At 40.5% G+C, this 15,012-nt stretch overlaps 2 protein-coding genes across 2 annotated transcripts; one reads left to right on the forward strand and one right to left on the reverse strand.

The window, feature by feature from the left end:
• Positions 1-4,441: 4,441 nt before the first annotated feature.
• Positions 4,442-5,345, forward strand: MELLADRAFT_123880 (uncharacterized protein; the record flags this gene model as incomplete). The annotated part of the gene is made up of 5 exons (XM_007416205.1): positions 4,442-4,592; positions 4,696-4,764; positions 4,842-4,955; positions 5,136-5,207; positions 5,311-5,345. The coding sequence occupies 5 exons, from the start codon at positions 4,442-4,444 to the stop codon at positions 5,343-5,345; spliced, it is 441 nt and encodes a 146-aa protein (XP_007416267.1).
• A 1,083-nt stretch (positions 5,346-6,428) lies between these two features.
• MELLADRAFT_75760 (uncharacterized protein) lies at positions 6,429-7,264 on the reverse strand (the record flags this gene model as incomplete). The annotated part of the gene is made up of 2 exons (XM_007416241.1): positions 6,429-6,809; positions 6,912-7,264. 2 exons carry the CDS (start codon positions 7,205-7,207, stop codon positions 6,746-6,748), a joined length of 360 nt encoding a protein of 119 aa, XP_007416303.1.
• Positions 7,265-15,012: the final 7,748 nt, after the last annotated feature.

Raw genomic sequence — 15,012 nt, forward strand, 5'->3', positions numbered from 1 at the left:
TTGTGAACATAATTCAAATGAGTTGCAAATATGATACTTGATTGAGAGAAGTTGTGGACCCATTGAGCACAATATTTCCCAATTGGCTTTTGAACATAATGATCCCTGCAGTGTTAGTCTCTGGTGTTTTCTTTGAATGATATGGATCAAATTTTTATGACTCATTCTTCATCTATTTGGCTTTCTTCAGCCACCACTGCAGATCCCCTCTTCCTTAAAGTGTATATTAAAGTCAGTTCAGTATTTGAACAAGGGCCATTGCCCCTAATTTACTGCACTGGTGAGAGCTAGCCACAAAGAGTTCCATACTGGAGTGGACCACTACTGTTTTGAGGTGCATCACACCAAATGAATACATCACCTTGTTGCCTGATTTGAAGCTCTACATTTCAGACACAGCAAGGATCAGTCTGGTTGTGTTTTACATGATTTGTGGCACTTTGCCATGTCGGATACATCTTGAATATGGGATCTAAAATGTAGAACATCTGGCCCCCTTGATAAACCCCTGTGTTCAGCTTGAAACACACCTTGGAAACAAGAACCTCTTGATCAAATGATCAGCCACCCATATAGTCTTATCACATAATCCCTTTCAGCCATAAAAATCATTTATTTACTCTGAGATATTTGAAGATCTACTCACCCAACATTACCCAACTTTGAAATTGAATTAAAACAAAATCCTTAGATTGATTATGTATCAGATCCCAAATTACCTTCTAGTTTCATTTATTGGTGTGTTGCTCCAATTATTCACATTTTTGATATCAGTATCAAATGGGGTCATGGATATATCTATGGTGGAATCAACCCAGTAGCTGGAGAGGCCTACTCCTGGTCAGTTGAACTCACAGATTTGTCTCAATCCTGTGATTATGATACTGGGATATTTAACCAATGATCTCAAATGCATTGATATTTTAACAATAAAGAGTTTAGCATATCTGTAGACAAAGCTCTGTTGAAGCAAGATTGTTTAAATGCATGAAGAGATTTGAGAACAATTGAAGTAGTGGATAGACACTGTGAAGTACTTTTTATCTTTAGAAGGAGTGTGGCAGAATTTGTGGAACAGTTGTCAAAATAACCTGCTTGTCTGACTGATGTGAATCAGTCAAAATCTCATTGTATGAAGCAGAAGACTATATATGAACCAACTGAATCACTTTCCATTCTGTTGTATCACCTCAAGCAAGTGTGGAAAGCACATTCAGCTTAAATCTGTCAACCAGAGATAGATCATATGACTGAAGGGATAGACAAAAACTTTAAAATTTCTTTCAATATAAATAAGCAGAGCATCAAGGGTACAATACTCTATACCTTTCTGGAAGTAGCTAGTATGTCAAATCTGGGTCTATCTATTTGTGCAGAGATTCAGGGAGAAGGCTGTTGACTTGAGGACAGGCATGCACTCCTTAGAAAATGATATGGATCAGTTCCAGAGGCTAATTGACAAGGAATCCCAAGGTGAATGTTATGAAATCTACCAGGAATGAATGAAGTTAGTTGAAGTCTTTGATATTTGAGCTGCTACAGGTCTCAAGGATAAGAAGGACATCTTAAAAGTGACACAAAGCCAAATTGATTTACCGCACACAAGAAGAGTTCTTTCCCAAATTCTTCATAACCTCAAGATCTGCATGTTACCTCAACAACAAGAAACCATACAGTTATCCCAGGCCACTTAATCTTTGCATCTATGAACATCCTTTGGTGATTAAAGGCTGAAACCCTGCCCAAATTGAGGATCAAGTGCACAAACTATGGTCAAAATTTAAGGGATCTTGAAATTGCCTTGCAACCGAGCAAACCTGTGTCAAATTTTCTAAGGAGCAAGATTGAATTTCCAAAAGCAGTTAAAAAGATGAAAGAGTACACATTACTCTTTGCAGCCAAAGCTGACTCAAAATATGACAAAATTGTGGAGAAGAATTTCCAGATCTATCAACCTAGTGTCTCAACTGGAAGAAGAAATATCTGAAGCTCAATTGGTATTATGGCATATATTTCAATTGGAATTTAAGTATCTATGGCAAAGAAACTTGTGTTCCAAGAAGGCTAAAGTCCAAATAGAGATCAGTGTGAGTTCTACCTATTTCATAGAAGGATGGGACTAGTACATCAAGAGGTCTTTAAAATCTTCCCTATCACCCATTCTAGAAAGGGATTTAGTAAAGCACAGTGTATGATGTAATATTGGTCTTTAGTCTTGTGTAAATCACCCAACACCACCTACAGATGTGATTCAAAAGCAAAGTGGATGGAGCTTGACCTTGAATGATTTTACCTTGATCACCTTTTAGCCTCATGAAAGCTTAACATATTGCATCAAGAGATGAGAACAACTCATGACAAGGGACTATTACTATTAGGTGACTATCCAGCTTCAACTTTGAGTCAGAACCTGGCTCAAAGTGGCCATAAATGATTGATTCCCCTGAACACCTATACAATGTGAGACTAGGTTTTTTGGACTTCAATACAAAGTCAATTGACATACTGAACTCTTTTCTGGCTAGAAACAGAAGGAAAATCTCTTTAAGAAGATTGTGAATCAATATTTCAATTCTGCCAAAGCTTCAGGTAGACCTTCCCCAAAAAGAATGTCCCAAACACATAATAAGTCAGAGCCAATATATCTTACATCAATCTCAAAGAATCCAAGGACCAAGTGTATTCAGTATATCTCATCATCAGATCATGGGATTGACAATACAAATAAAGGTTTCAGAATGGAAGGATTCAAGGTGGATGGAAGGCCAAGAACAATCTATTCTCAACCTTTTTCAGAAGAACAAAAGGGACACCATGATCCAAACTACAAAACTGGAGGTGGATTTCAGGGTTCAGGGAAGCAGATTTCTCAATCCATTTCTTCCTCATACAATCCAACTTGGTAATCTGTTCCAAAGCCCAATCAGAACCACCATTTTGAGTTGATTCCAGTGTAACAAAGGGAAAAGATGAGGGTAGAACAAGAATCATAGAGAATATGAAACCATGTTATAGGTCTTATATGTCATGAGAGCACATGTCACAAGTTGTTCATTAGTTATAAACTTGTATTACGTCATGTTGTACGTGCTTCCTCATCCAACAATCATCATAGCAAACTGATTGCTTGGTAACTCTAGTCCTTCATTCCCTTGATAAGACCCCGCAAGACCAGTCCATACCAAACCACCCTCAACTTCAAGTAACAACAAGAAATAACCTATTCCTGACCTTGATGAAGCTGGCCAGCCAGACTTTGTGTGGTAGAACCTCCAAAAGTGTTAGGATCACCATTCATGATCTTATCCTTTTGCTCAAACCTCTTTGAGACTAGCCCACAACATATCTAATTCTTTCTCATCAATCCTTATACTGCTCTTATCTTTTATACAATTTCTTGGAATGTCAAATTTCTCCCTTGATTCTTTTTCATAAATATTTTACATTTTTTGATGTTATCATCTGTCAGCTACTTCTGTTGCATCTTTTGTGTACCCACAAAGCTTACTTTCTTTGAACAAGGAGCTCTGTTTGTCAGAGAAGGTGGTGTTGAAAGTTGGTCACCTTGATAGCTCACAAAAGTTTGACTCATTCAAAAGTTTTGAATATTGATTCAACAAACTTATTCTCTGTTTCATGATCTAATTTGTTATGGTGTGTTCCTTGCTTCGTTGCCTGATAAGCAAAATCCTAATTGGACTTTATCAAGCAAAATCAATTCATGGTACATTTTTCTGACATTTGTTACATTGACATGGACTGATCATGAGCTTCAACATCAAATTGGGTAAAATTTACAGCCTCAAATAGTTTCCCAGATTACAGAAACCCATCTCTCCATGCCAACAAGACTGAAAAGGGCTCAAATCTGTTGGTTCAAAGATTTTAGAACACCCAGGCTGTGCTTGGTATGTCTTACGTCGGTAGCACGAGAGAGCACGAGGTAATGGAATCCCGTTCAAGTACTTGGCGGGGTAACTCCTGGAAGAAATCTCTGGATTTGGATATATTTGAGACTCTGAGTAAAGAATCGCAAGCGATTGATCCCTCGCAGTGACAAGATAGGACAAGATTCTCCCAAATGTTCATGAACCCTTTGTTTTATCCTAGGGCTACGACTCAAGAGGCATGTATATACACTTTTGTTTCCACCAAAAACCCTTTGGTTTTGCTCAGTGGCTGATCACGAACGTGTGGATAAAGTTATAGCCTGATTGTATGTGTGGCTTGGGCGGATTCGGAATTCCTTCTTGAATCACGGCGACTACAAAATATGAGGCTGCTTTGCTAAACGGGACTTTCAATCAAAAATTGTCCTTGCTTAGAATTTGTGTTCCACCGAAAACTTTTGCTGTCTGTCCACGGTTACCTACAGCAAGATCTCGAGCTTTCAATAACTCTTCAACGCGTGAAATAGATTGATATCCTCAAATTGTGAACTATGTTTTGGAGTCGACCGATGCCTATCTTTCATCTTTTGCTAGTGATCCTACTCGCCGGAGACCTCGGCTCCCTTCCTTTCGTCAATGCTAATGCTCTAGAATGCAAGAACGGTTATACTCTATTACCAACCCCTCAAGTATATCCTTATGGTCTGTAATTTTCACAAGCCTTTCAAAGATCTTTCTTTTCGGAATTTAGTTTGAACTGACCTGAAAATCTTCAATACCTCGCCGAAAAACTTTTGGCTCAAAGCTTGTAGAGTCACATCCAAGTCCACATACAAGTGTAAGAAGTGTGGAAGGGGTGATGGGCTACCAACCAGTAAGCCAGATGTTTTTAGTTTTCTATCAATGGGCAAGATAGAGTGACCGATTAACCTTCATTTTCGTATCGCACAGCTGCTCGTGATTGCGTTGATAAGGTTGGCAGACCAGTGGGCGGGGGAGGACCATGGAATTGCGATGTCTCGGTTTACTACGATATACAAGGTCGCGAAGACAACAGAAATATACGTTAGTAATTTTGCATGATCCTTTTCGAAAAACTTTACATCAAGCCGAGATCTTTGAAATGTCTCGAGATACATTGAATCAAGAGAGTTCGGATGGAATTTCTTCAAATTCTCATCCGAATTGATACCAGAATACTGATTTCTCCAACTTTGCTCATTTGCTGAATCCTTTAAACAAAAGTTTGCCAGCACCGCATTAATGCGCATGGAGGGACGTCTCCGTACTTTTGCAGAACAGCCATTCACAACCAACGTAAGTATAACTTCTAGAACTCGTTCTGCGGTCAAGCGTATGATCTTGATTCATAACTAATTAGTCATTTCTTTGTATCAAACTTGATGATGTTCGTATCTAGAATGTGACCCGCAAGGTTGTTTACCTTCCAATTAAAGATGATTGTTACTTGTCCATGATCATGATGTTACTTGAACAACTTGTCACAAAAAATTGTCATCAATCTTGTTTAGATAAACCTTTTGGCCTTGAGGTTAAAGTAGTTTGACCCAGTATGACTCATTGATGTTGGAAATTGATAACGCTATGATCTTTCTGATGTCCAAAGCCGACATTCGAATTATGAAACGCTATCAAGGAGACTTGTCCCGGATCATCAAGGTGGTTACGTTCACTATGTAATTGATCAAGCTCTTGAGTCTATTAGGGGGTCTCAAGTCAGAAATTTTTTGTGAAACTTTTTAAAAAACGGACAAGTTTTTTAAATTTTACGGTGGTTTTTTTTTCTGCAAATATACGGTCAACACCATTCGGGACACCTTTTTAGGTGTCCCATTTTTTTAAATTTACGGTATATTTTGCAACATCGGACAACTTGTTGGACTGTAAAATACCGCAAATTTATTGACTTGAAACCCCCTATTGTCAAAGTAGTGTTCTGGCAATGGCTTTCCACCCTCTATGGAATGAAGTTTAACCAGCACCACCAAGACCTTTAGATCTTTTACTCATCCGCTCTATTTGTCAAACCTGAGCCCACCCAAGTATCCTTGATGGCACATACTGATTCCGTTGATTTTGAATGCTTGGAAAATCTATTATGCCGTGTCAAATGGAAATTCAAATCACATTACAAACTCGTTTTTATTTTCTTAAACCCACACTGGTCTGAGTGAAGTCTTCATGATCAGTTCATTCAACAAAGAAAACTTCACAATCCATCCAAAGGTAAGCCGTGTCACACTAGAGAGACACCCAAACAAGGCCCTCTCACCCCCAGGCCAACTTACATGACAATAGATGCGACGGCCACATCGGCCCCAGTTCGCAGTCTGGCAATGTGATTCCGACGTAGTCACTATTTGACCTTATGAGGGGCAGATAGGATACGCATTGTGCATGTTCCAGTTGCCACCGGTGTGCATCCTTTGTGGGATGGGCCGACATTTATCGGCATCCAAAAATGTGAACTACACAGTCTCTGATTTGCTCAACACACTGCCAATGTACCAGATTTATCACGCAATTTGAACAGCACAACTTTGCAAACGTCTCAAATCCTCACATCGATAATTGTAAAAAAACCTTGCCCATGAGATACACTAGACACCAAATCTATAAAAGTATATACATCACACTCTATAACCCTCAATAAACATTTCCAACACAACAAATCGAAAAAAAAAGACCAGTGAAATTCAAAACACTTTGCAAGAGAATATACATATACATAATACATATTATCATCATCATAAATTGATTTTTTCATAACTGCAGAATTAGATTAGGAGAAAATTAAACGATTCCGGTTCTTTTGAGGGTTCAGAAAGATACGGTTAACCACAGAGTTGTAGATCTGTACATTCCTTTGGTAAAGGCTCGTTGTGCCATGCCACATGACTAAAAGACGAAAGATACAAAAAAAAAGGAAAGATAGACAAATGATTAGTAATAGCATTGATTGAAAAAACAAAAGAATAAAAAAAGTAAGGGTCTACATACCAATTATAACAAATCGGTTCAATTTCTTCTTTAGTTTTGACCATCAATCCAATAAATTCACTTTCACCACCACTAAAGTCAGTAGGCCAATACTTTGGACCGATCAACAATTTTCCCAACAAATCTGAATGAAAACAAAACGCTCCATTATCGATTGGATATTTCCTATCTTGAACTGCACCGGCTTCCCAACCCAAAAGCGTATGATTTAAAGGATCATATTTTGGTCCTTCCCATCCATTCGGTCCTAAGTTTCCCATCGGCCAAACTCCAATCTTTTTGACTTTCCAGATCATTTCTAGTAAGGAGGGTAATAGGTTCGAATCATCGTCTATTGAAATCACAGGTCCGTGTCCAAAGATTCCGTTTAAAGAATTAGATGAAAGTCGATGGATAAGACCATAAGCTGCGTTTTGTTGAGCGTTACCGAAGTGATGGGTAGGTCCATAGACTAAGTAAACATAAGGTAATCCACTTCTAGTCAACACGTTTGCCACATCACTCGATAACTTATCATCATCTTCAATCACTATCCAAATCAATTGTCTTGAACTAGAAAGTGGACCCCATCGATCTTCAATAGGCCAGACTCGATTCTTTGTCAGTGCAAGATGAGTACGAAGTGTTTGGATATGTCGTTTGAAATATGCTTCACGTAGGTGTTTCGTCTTACCTGCCGCACTCGTTTTGGTAAACACATAGGTTGTGGGGATTGAAGGTAAGAGAGTAGAGAGGTTCCATTGGATTATCGAGCGAAGGGTTTGTTTTGGTTCAATTAGATCGGTTTGGCGTAGTAAGTCAAGAGCAGGTCCTTCGGCTAAATAAGCATGATGACAATATATATCTCGTATCGAAGACTTTTTGGAAGATTTCAAGCCGAAAAGGTTAGCAAATCGAAATATGTCAATCAGAGATCAAGACTTACCCAAACTTTATACGAGAGTGCCGGTTGACTGCCTGGGGTTGGTACAGCTGTGTTGATTGGTAAAAGAGGTGGGCTCGTAGCATTCACCTGACAATCACAGTAATCGCAAATCGTCAAAGGTGGAGCTAAAGTGATTGGTAGTTCATTTGTTTTGTAGAGTTCTATGGGTTGAGAAGATTGAGAAAAGGATTTGATAGATTGATTGATTTGATGATGAGAGGTTAAGAGGGCTAAAGAAAGTAACAGAAAAAGAAGTCAATGATTCCGTAGCGAATTGAAAGGTATTGAAAGGATTACTTACCATAGAGAATGTAGAGTGATAAACTGATAGGTAAGATAATCAATATCCAACGCGTCTTTGTCCATTTAGATTTGTTTCTATAAGGAATCGAATGATGAATAGGTTCATCAGGTGAAGAAGAAGAATGAAAAAAAGAAGTAGGTTTCGGTAAAGGAGTTGAAGGAGACCAGTTTGATGATTGATGGTTTGATAGTTTTTGATCAGATGAACTACTTGAACTTGAGTGATCTATAAATGAAACTAATAATGGTTCTCGATCGTTGGGTTGAGTTGGAGTTGTAGGAGTAGGATAGATTTGGTTGAGATGAATTGTATCATGGTTTGATGATGATGAGCTTCTTGTTGCTTGTTGTTCTGATTTGTTCATCTTCTTCTTTCTTCTTGAGAATTCTAATCAAAACTTGGATGTGCAGTGCTGCTACTGTAGGACAGAGTTATGCTCAAGAGTCTTGAAAAACAACACAAACCGTGTACCAAAGCAGTTTGATGAGAAATTAATTGTAATTAAGCTTGGTTTTAAATTTCTTACTTTTAAGTTCTCATCTCATCATTCATCTCAATTCACTCTCCCTTGACATCCCAAACTCCTTCTGCAGTCAAAAATCAATCCATACACCATTTGTAAAAAGATCCAATGCAGATAAATACATCTACAAAAAATGTGGACAAAAATGCTGAAGCAGAAATTGCACCAGTGCATGAAGATTTCGGATCACGGAAATCGAGCGAACCATCGGATTCTGAATACCACCCCTCGCTTGATAATAATTTCAAGAAACCCCATAGATTTGGTAAAAGATTTCTCAATATCCAAACCTTTCAAAGATCACACAGATAGAAGAGTGAACTGAAAGAAAGTGATACATATAACTATTCAGCTTTATCACGAATGTATCCATCAACTGGTATTCTTTTGAAAAAAGTTTTCATATCAAACTTCTCGAGGTTAATCTTTTTGTTGTAAAAGGAGGTTATACAAGCCAGGCTGGTTTTAGCCACTTGATCCGCTCGGTGGAAGATAAACCCAACCACTATAAGTATAGTACTTCTACATAATAAACATGTGGCTCAGACTCGACCAGGATGTGATGATAGGTGATGATGCATGGTAAGGATTCCAGGCTTCTATTTTATGGTTAGAGCTATCCAAGAAGTGATACAATACGGTATTGTATCAACTGAAATCCTTGTGGCTATTCTTCAGCAAAGAGTGGCTGACCACGAACGCTTGGATAAAGCTATAGCCTGATTGTTTCTCATGAACGAGGCTTGAGCCAGAACAGTAGCTGATTGAAATGTGTTGACTATATAAAGGCTGCTTTGTTGAAAGAGATATGGTTCGAGTGTAACGCCTGTTTTCTCTCACTTAACTCTTGACTGTTTCTCCGCTGTCTATAACTTCAGCAAGACTTCGAATTCTCAGTCACTCTTTAAAGATTGACATCTATTTCTTTGAAAGATGTTTTGGAATCAATCGATCATCCTCCAACTTTTGTTCATTGCACTACTCGCCGGAGACCTCGGATCTCACATCTTCGTAACTTCTAATGCTCTAGAGTGCACCCGAGGATATTTTCATCCCAGTAGCAAGGCCGCCACAGATACGATACTGGTATCGTACCGGCGATACCAGTACCGTATCTTGGCTCACGGCACCTATATTTTTTGTTTATGATATTGTACCGGGGCTCCGGTACGGTACCAAGAACCGTACCGAAGTCCACGATACTGTGTTTTCCACCAAAGGGTGCCGTATCTTACCATGCAGGGAAGATACGGTACTATACCGTATTGTAAAATATCACAACGATACGGTATAGTACCGTATCGAGAGACAAAAGTGCTGTGTCAAAAATTTCACACAACTATGACATGTATTTCATTGTATTTCAAGAAAAAAAGAAACCAACATAAAGAAACGATAAAGAAAAACCACCCCAAGTTTAACATCTTCACTTTCTCCTCTCTCGCGCACCCAGGTCCTTTGCAATACAATCAACCATCATCTCTTGCGCTGTTTCAAACTTGCCTTTCATCTGAACCCCTTGTACAGACCACAAACATCCTCCAATGGTGCGTTCGATGGTTTGTGGCTTCAGTGCCATCCTATCCTGAGAGCACACATCAGCTGAAGAAGAGAATGCTCTCTCCACTGGGCATGCAGTGGCACTGATCGCCAGGTAGTCGCGTGCAAGGGAGCTTAATACTGGGTATTTGCCCTCGTTCAGCTGCACAAACATTAGATTCAATTTAGCAAAATGCCCTTTTAAAAAAGGATCTATTTGAGTGTAGAGAAATGAACTAACCCGCCACCATTCCAAAGCCAAATGAGGGTTTTCGGCCACCTCAGGTGCCGGATCCTCAGCCATCTCTAAGTAAGATCGCAGTTCGTTTGCCGTGTTGCGGCGGTTCCGTTGCTTGTGCATGCGGAACTCCTCATCGTCTTCGTTCAAAATTTTGCTTTGACCCACAGGATTAGCTAACCCTGATTGATTATCAAGTCCATCCTTCTCCATGGCAGCCTTCCGTTGGGCGTATGCTGCTTCAGTAAGTATTTTTGCCATGTTTGATTCTTCAGAACTGGATCCGAAAGCAAAGTCGAAATAATCCAAACATAAACTGGGATGCAATACAGTCGCAAGGATGAGGATATTCGATCCCAGAGCCTCTTTGAGGTATGCCTTCACTCGCACCATCATGGCGTGGTGCATGGGGAACATGGGATCAGCTCGCGCTCTAGTGGCGTCAATCTTTTTCTGAAGTGTCTTTTGGAGCTTGACATATTCTCGAATCGCTAGTGAGGCTGTTGGTCCGTCTTGCTCAAAAAATTTTGTTAAGGTTTCAAAATCCTACATAGCAAAAACAATCATGTCATAGTATGAGTATCCCAAAGAGAACTTAACGTAAGAAGAAAAAAAAATGAAAGAGTCACTCACCTGAAGAAGTTCCATGATATCTCTAACTTGTCTCCATTCATCAGGTGAGATCATGACCTTGTTGAAAATACCTCGAGGGCGATTGACATCCGGTGGCAAGACAGTCTCACCAGCTCGAGTTTGTTGTCCTCGGCGAGGTTGGTCCATCTGGTCCTCCTTCAGGATTTGATCGATGACCTAGGAAAAGTTAATGGTGAGATGATTAGTTATGGCACAAGTGATTGAAACAATGTCTTTTACCTCGCGGGCGTTGTATAACCGAGTCCAACACTGTAGTTTGATGTTCCAGCGGATACCATAACCTGGTATCGGCCTTGGAATTTTCTGCTTCAAAAGCGCCATGCTAACCGCATTGAACAGCATACACATCACTGCTGAACCACTGATTTTACGCCCTACCATATCAAGCTATTGGAATATATCAGTAATTGTTAGTTTTTCAAAAAGAAATGTATATGCTTTACATACTTTGGTAGTGAGTAAGTGCACTGCGTTTGCAGCGGTCCTGTCGGTAGCAGACACATCCTCGATATCATGAGGTCCATCTATGACGTCATACCAATGAGGAGCGTCTTCGGGTACCACCAGATCCCCATTGTCAACCTCGCCATCAGAATCTGAATTGCCATCGGAATGAACGGCGCCATCACCGCTCTCGTCTTCTTCAATAACCGTCTGTAATGTGTTGGTTGGCACAGGGAAATCTCCCAGCATAGTCGATTTGACCAGAGGAGGAGGAGGCGCCTGGATTCCAAGCGCTTGGAGTCCGGCGTTCACAATTAGAGCAAGTTTATGACATACACTCCTAACTCTGTCGGTCTTAGCATCCCAAGTAAACTCTTCGTTTTGATCCACACAGTATTTGGTCAATCGGACTTGCATTGCTTCGGCTAGCGTGTTGTTGTTGCTGCCGGAGTCGTGGGTCTGAGCAAGCATGTGGATATATTATATATAAATCAGTGAAACACCCACGAGAAAAGTTTGATAGGACAAGAGAGAAAATTAATAGGATTATAAGAGAAAACACTTATCTTATTATGTAAGCCATGTTTTGTCAAAAGATTGATTAAAGGTTCGGCGAGCCATTCACCTTTATGGTGCCAGGCTATAAGTTTGAGGGCAAAGTGACGAGTGATGAAAGTCCAGTCGGGGGTAATGTATGTGACACAGGCACCAATAAAACCGTAACGGTTTCCTTTGGTTGTCCAGGCATCGTGGATGAGACCAAAGGAACTGTTAAGGGCCTGTAAGAGATTGTGATAAGCGTGCACAATCAGTCAGTAAAATAATGAAGGATTAGTTGAAAGAAATATACAAGAGTGAACTTACCTTTAAATCCCCAATTACTACATCTCGTAATTCAAGGTACGCCTCATGGGCAAACCTTGCAACCCATGTCCTTCCAAACAATTGGGCATTTGGGTTGCAATAACGGACACACGCCCTTAAGTAAGAATCCTCTATGCGAGCCCAAGGTTGGGCTGTTCTAAGTACCCACATTCCAATCATTTGGTTAAGAGTTCGATTATCGAACTTAGGAACTTTCTGGGCGTAATTCATGATTGAAGCTTGTCCTTTCAAAGTTTTGGCTTGTGCTCGCTGTTCAAATATGGTGAGAGGTAATATACACCCTTGGTCGATGGCGAGGTGTCTCTCCTTGCAGCCCGGCTTTCCAGATTTACCGTCCTGTTTCGAGCCGTCGCGATGAGTCCACATGTTAGATGTTGAACCAGCAACTGATCGAACTAAAGTGGAACAGTATCGACATGCGTAGTAAGTGCACTGGCCCGGAGCCTGTGATTGAAGAAGTTCAGTCAGATACAATATCACCATTTGTTTTATGTACTCGAAATAATAGCAGCAGACAAGGGACCTGGTACTAGTAGAAGAGATAGAAAGGTAGGAAACTTACATCTTTCGGGCCTTGCTCAGGTTCGTTCATATAGTATTCGCGTAGAGGGTCGAAAGATGGCTTAGGTTTCTTGACTCCTTTTACTAGGACCTTGTCGTTCTCTTCGTCCGAGTCTTGAGTAAGGTTGATTTCAAGGCGTAATTGGCTGGTTGGAGTATTCGTCTCATTATTCGTTTGGGCTACCCGAGTGTTGGATTTAGAAGGTTGTGAGGTTCGCTTAGTCTTCACTGGACCTTTGCCTTTAGCATTGCCTCGAGTATCAGTGTTGGAAGGTGTTTGGCGAGTTTTCTTTGGTGGTGGTGGCTGAGAGAGAGATTGATCGGTCTGGATATGATTATCAGGTTCAGATTCATAGTCTGTATCGTCTACCACGTGCTTGCGCTTGGAAGAACTGGAAGCCCTTGGAGCAGTTTCGTGGTCGTCTGTGGCACGACGCATGGCACGGCGAGAGTCCGACAGTGAAGCGAGCATGGAAGAAGTTCTCTTCATAGGAGAGGGTCGAGTACTGCGACGATAAGATGGGTAGTCGGCCAATGAAGATGATGACATAGTTATGAGGCTGGATGTAAAGCAATTGAATTAAGGAGACAAAGATCAGGATAATGACAAAGAATCAAAAGAGAAAATATGACAGACAAAGATTGAAAAGAGGAAAGTTGGATGCGACGAACTTGGATAAGTAAAAAAGACATAGCCCCCTCATATAGCGTCCTGCCAACCTTGCGCAGCCGTCTGGCGATTGCCATACCCATAGCTTCATGTCGAGATCGGAACTAATGGAGAAGGTTTGGTTGCATTGGTTGACTTATTCCCAAAAGAGGGAGATCGAGGGGTAAGACGAAGGAAGGGGCTGACAAATCTGACCAGGTACGAAGAAGTGGGCAGAGGGCTACATCAGTACACTTGATACTGATTCTGTATCCGGATACCCGGTTACTGGAAGGCCGGGTATCTGGTATTGTACCTGAAATTGGCTACAGTACTCAATACCGTACCCAGGCCTCCGGTACCATCCGAGACAGGGCCCTGGTGCCGTACACCTCTAGCCGGTTACGATAACCTAACTACGGTACTCAGCTCAACAGATACGGTACGGTGCGGTACCGGCACTGGCACCGTATCTGTGGCGGCCTTGCCAGTAGCTTTTATTGTCAGTCAAATATTTCCCTTCAGTCAACGGTTTTTCACTTCTTCAAATCGTATGATTAGTCTTTCATTTCAAAGAGGGTAGTGTAAACTGACCCAACACTTTGGTTACTTTGCTGAATCATTCTGGCTCACAGTGTGTATGACATCAGACTCCAACATGCATACCTGTTCATCGTGTGGAAGGGGTGATGGATTATCACCCGGTACGAGAAGATCTTCTCTTCTTCACCCGTTCCCCATGAGCAATATAGAAAGACAGCTTACGTTTCGGTTCGAAATGACACAGCTGGTGTTGATTGCGTTGATGAAGACGGACACCAAGTAGGCAAAGGGAAATGGTGGAATTGCGATCACACCATGGCCCCCGGACAATCCCGCGATGACGGCAGAAACATTTGTGGGTGATTTTTTTTTGAAAAAAATCTCCTTCAGATACTCACTCATGCCAAAAGACTGATGTAATGGGATTCCAATTGTTTCCTGAATATTGAAAAATAAAAGTTTGTGAACATATCATTAATAGGTCTGGAGGGACAGCACAATACTATTGTAGGTCTGTTGGTAGATTCCAATGTAAGTATATCTTCTAGAAATCGTTTTCGGTCTAAGCTTATGATTTCTACTTATTACTAATTGACCTTTTTTATGGTTTATACTTCATAATCTTTGATATTTTATCTAGAATGTCCGGAGGCTTCGTGTAGTAAATAACATGTTTCATTTATCACTATTCTTATTTGTTACCTGCCTATGATAGTGTGGCTTGAATGAGTTACTGCAGAAAATTGTTGTGATTCTCTTTTAGTAAAACTTTGTGGTCTTGAGTTTAGAAGACATATGAGCCATTGACATTGAGAAATATATAATTATCTATGATT

Source organism: Melampsora larici-populina, assembly GCF_000204055.1.
Source record: "Melampsora larici-populina 98AG31 unplaced genomic scaffold MELLAscaffold_58, whole genome shotgun sequence".
NCBI lineage: Eukaryota > Fungi > Basidiomycota > Pucciniomycetes > Pucciniales > Melampsoraceae > Melampsora > Melampsora laricis-populina.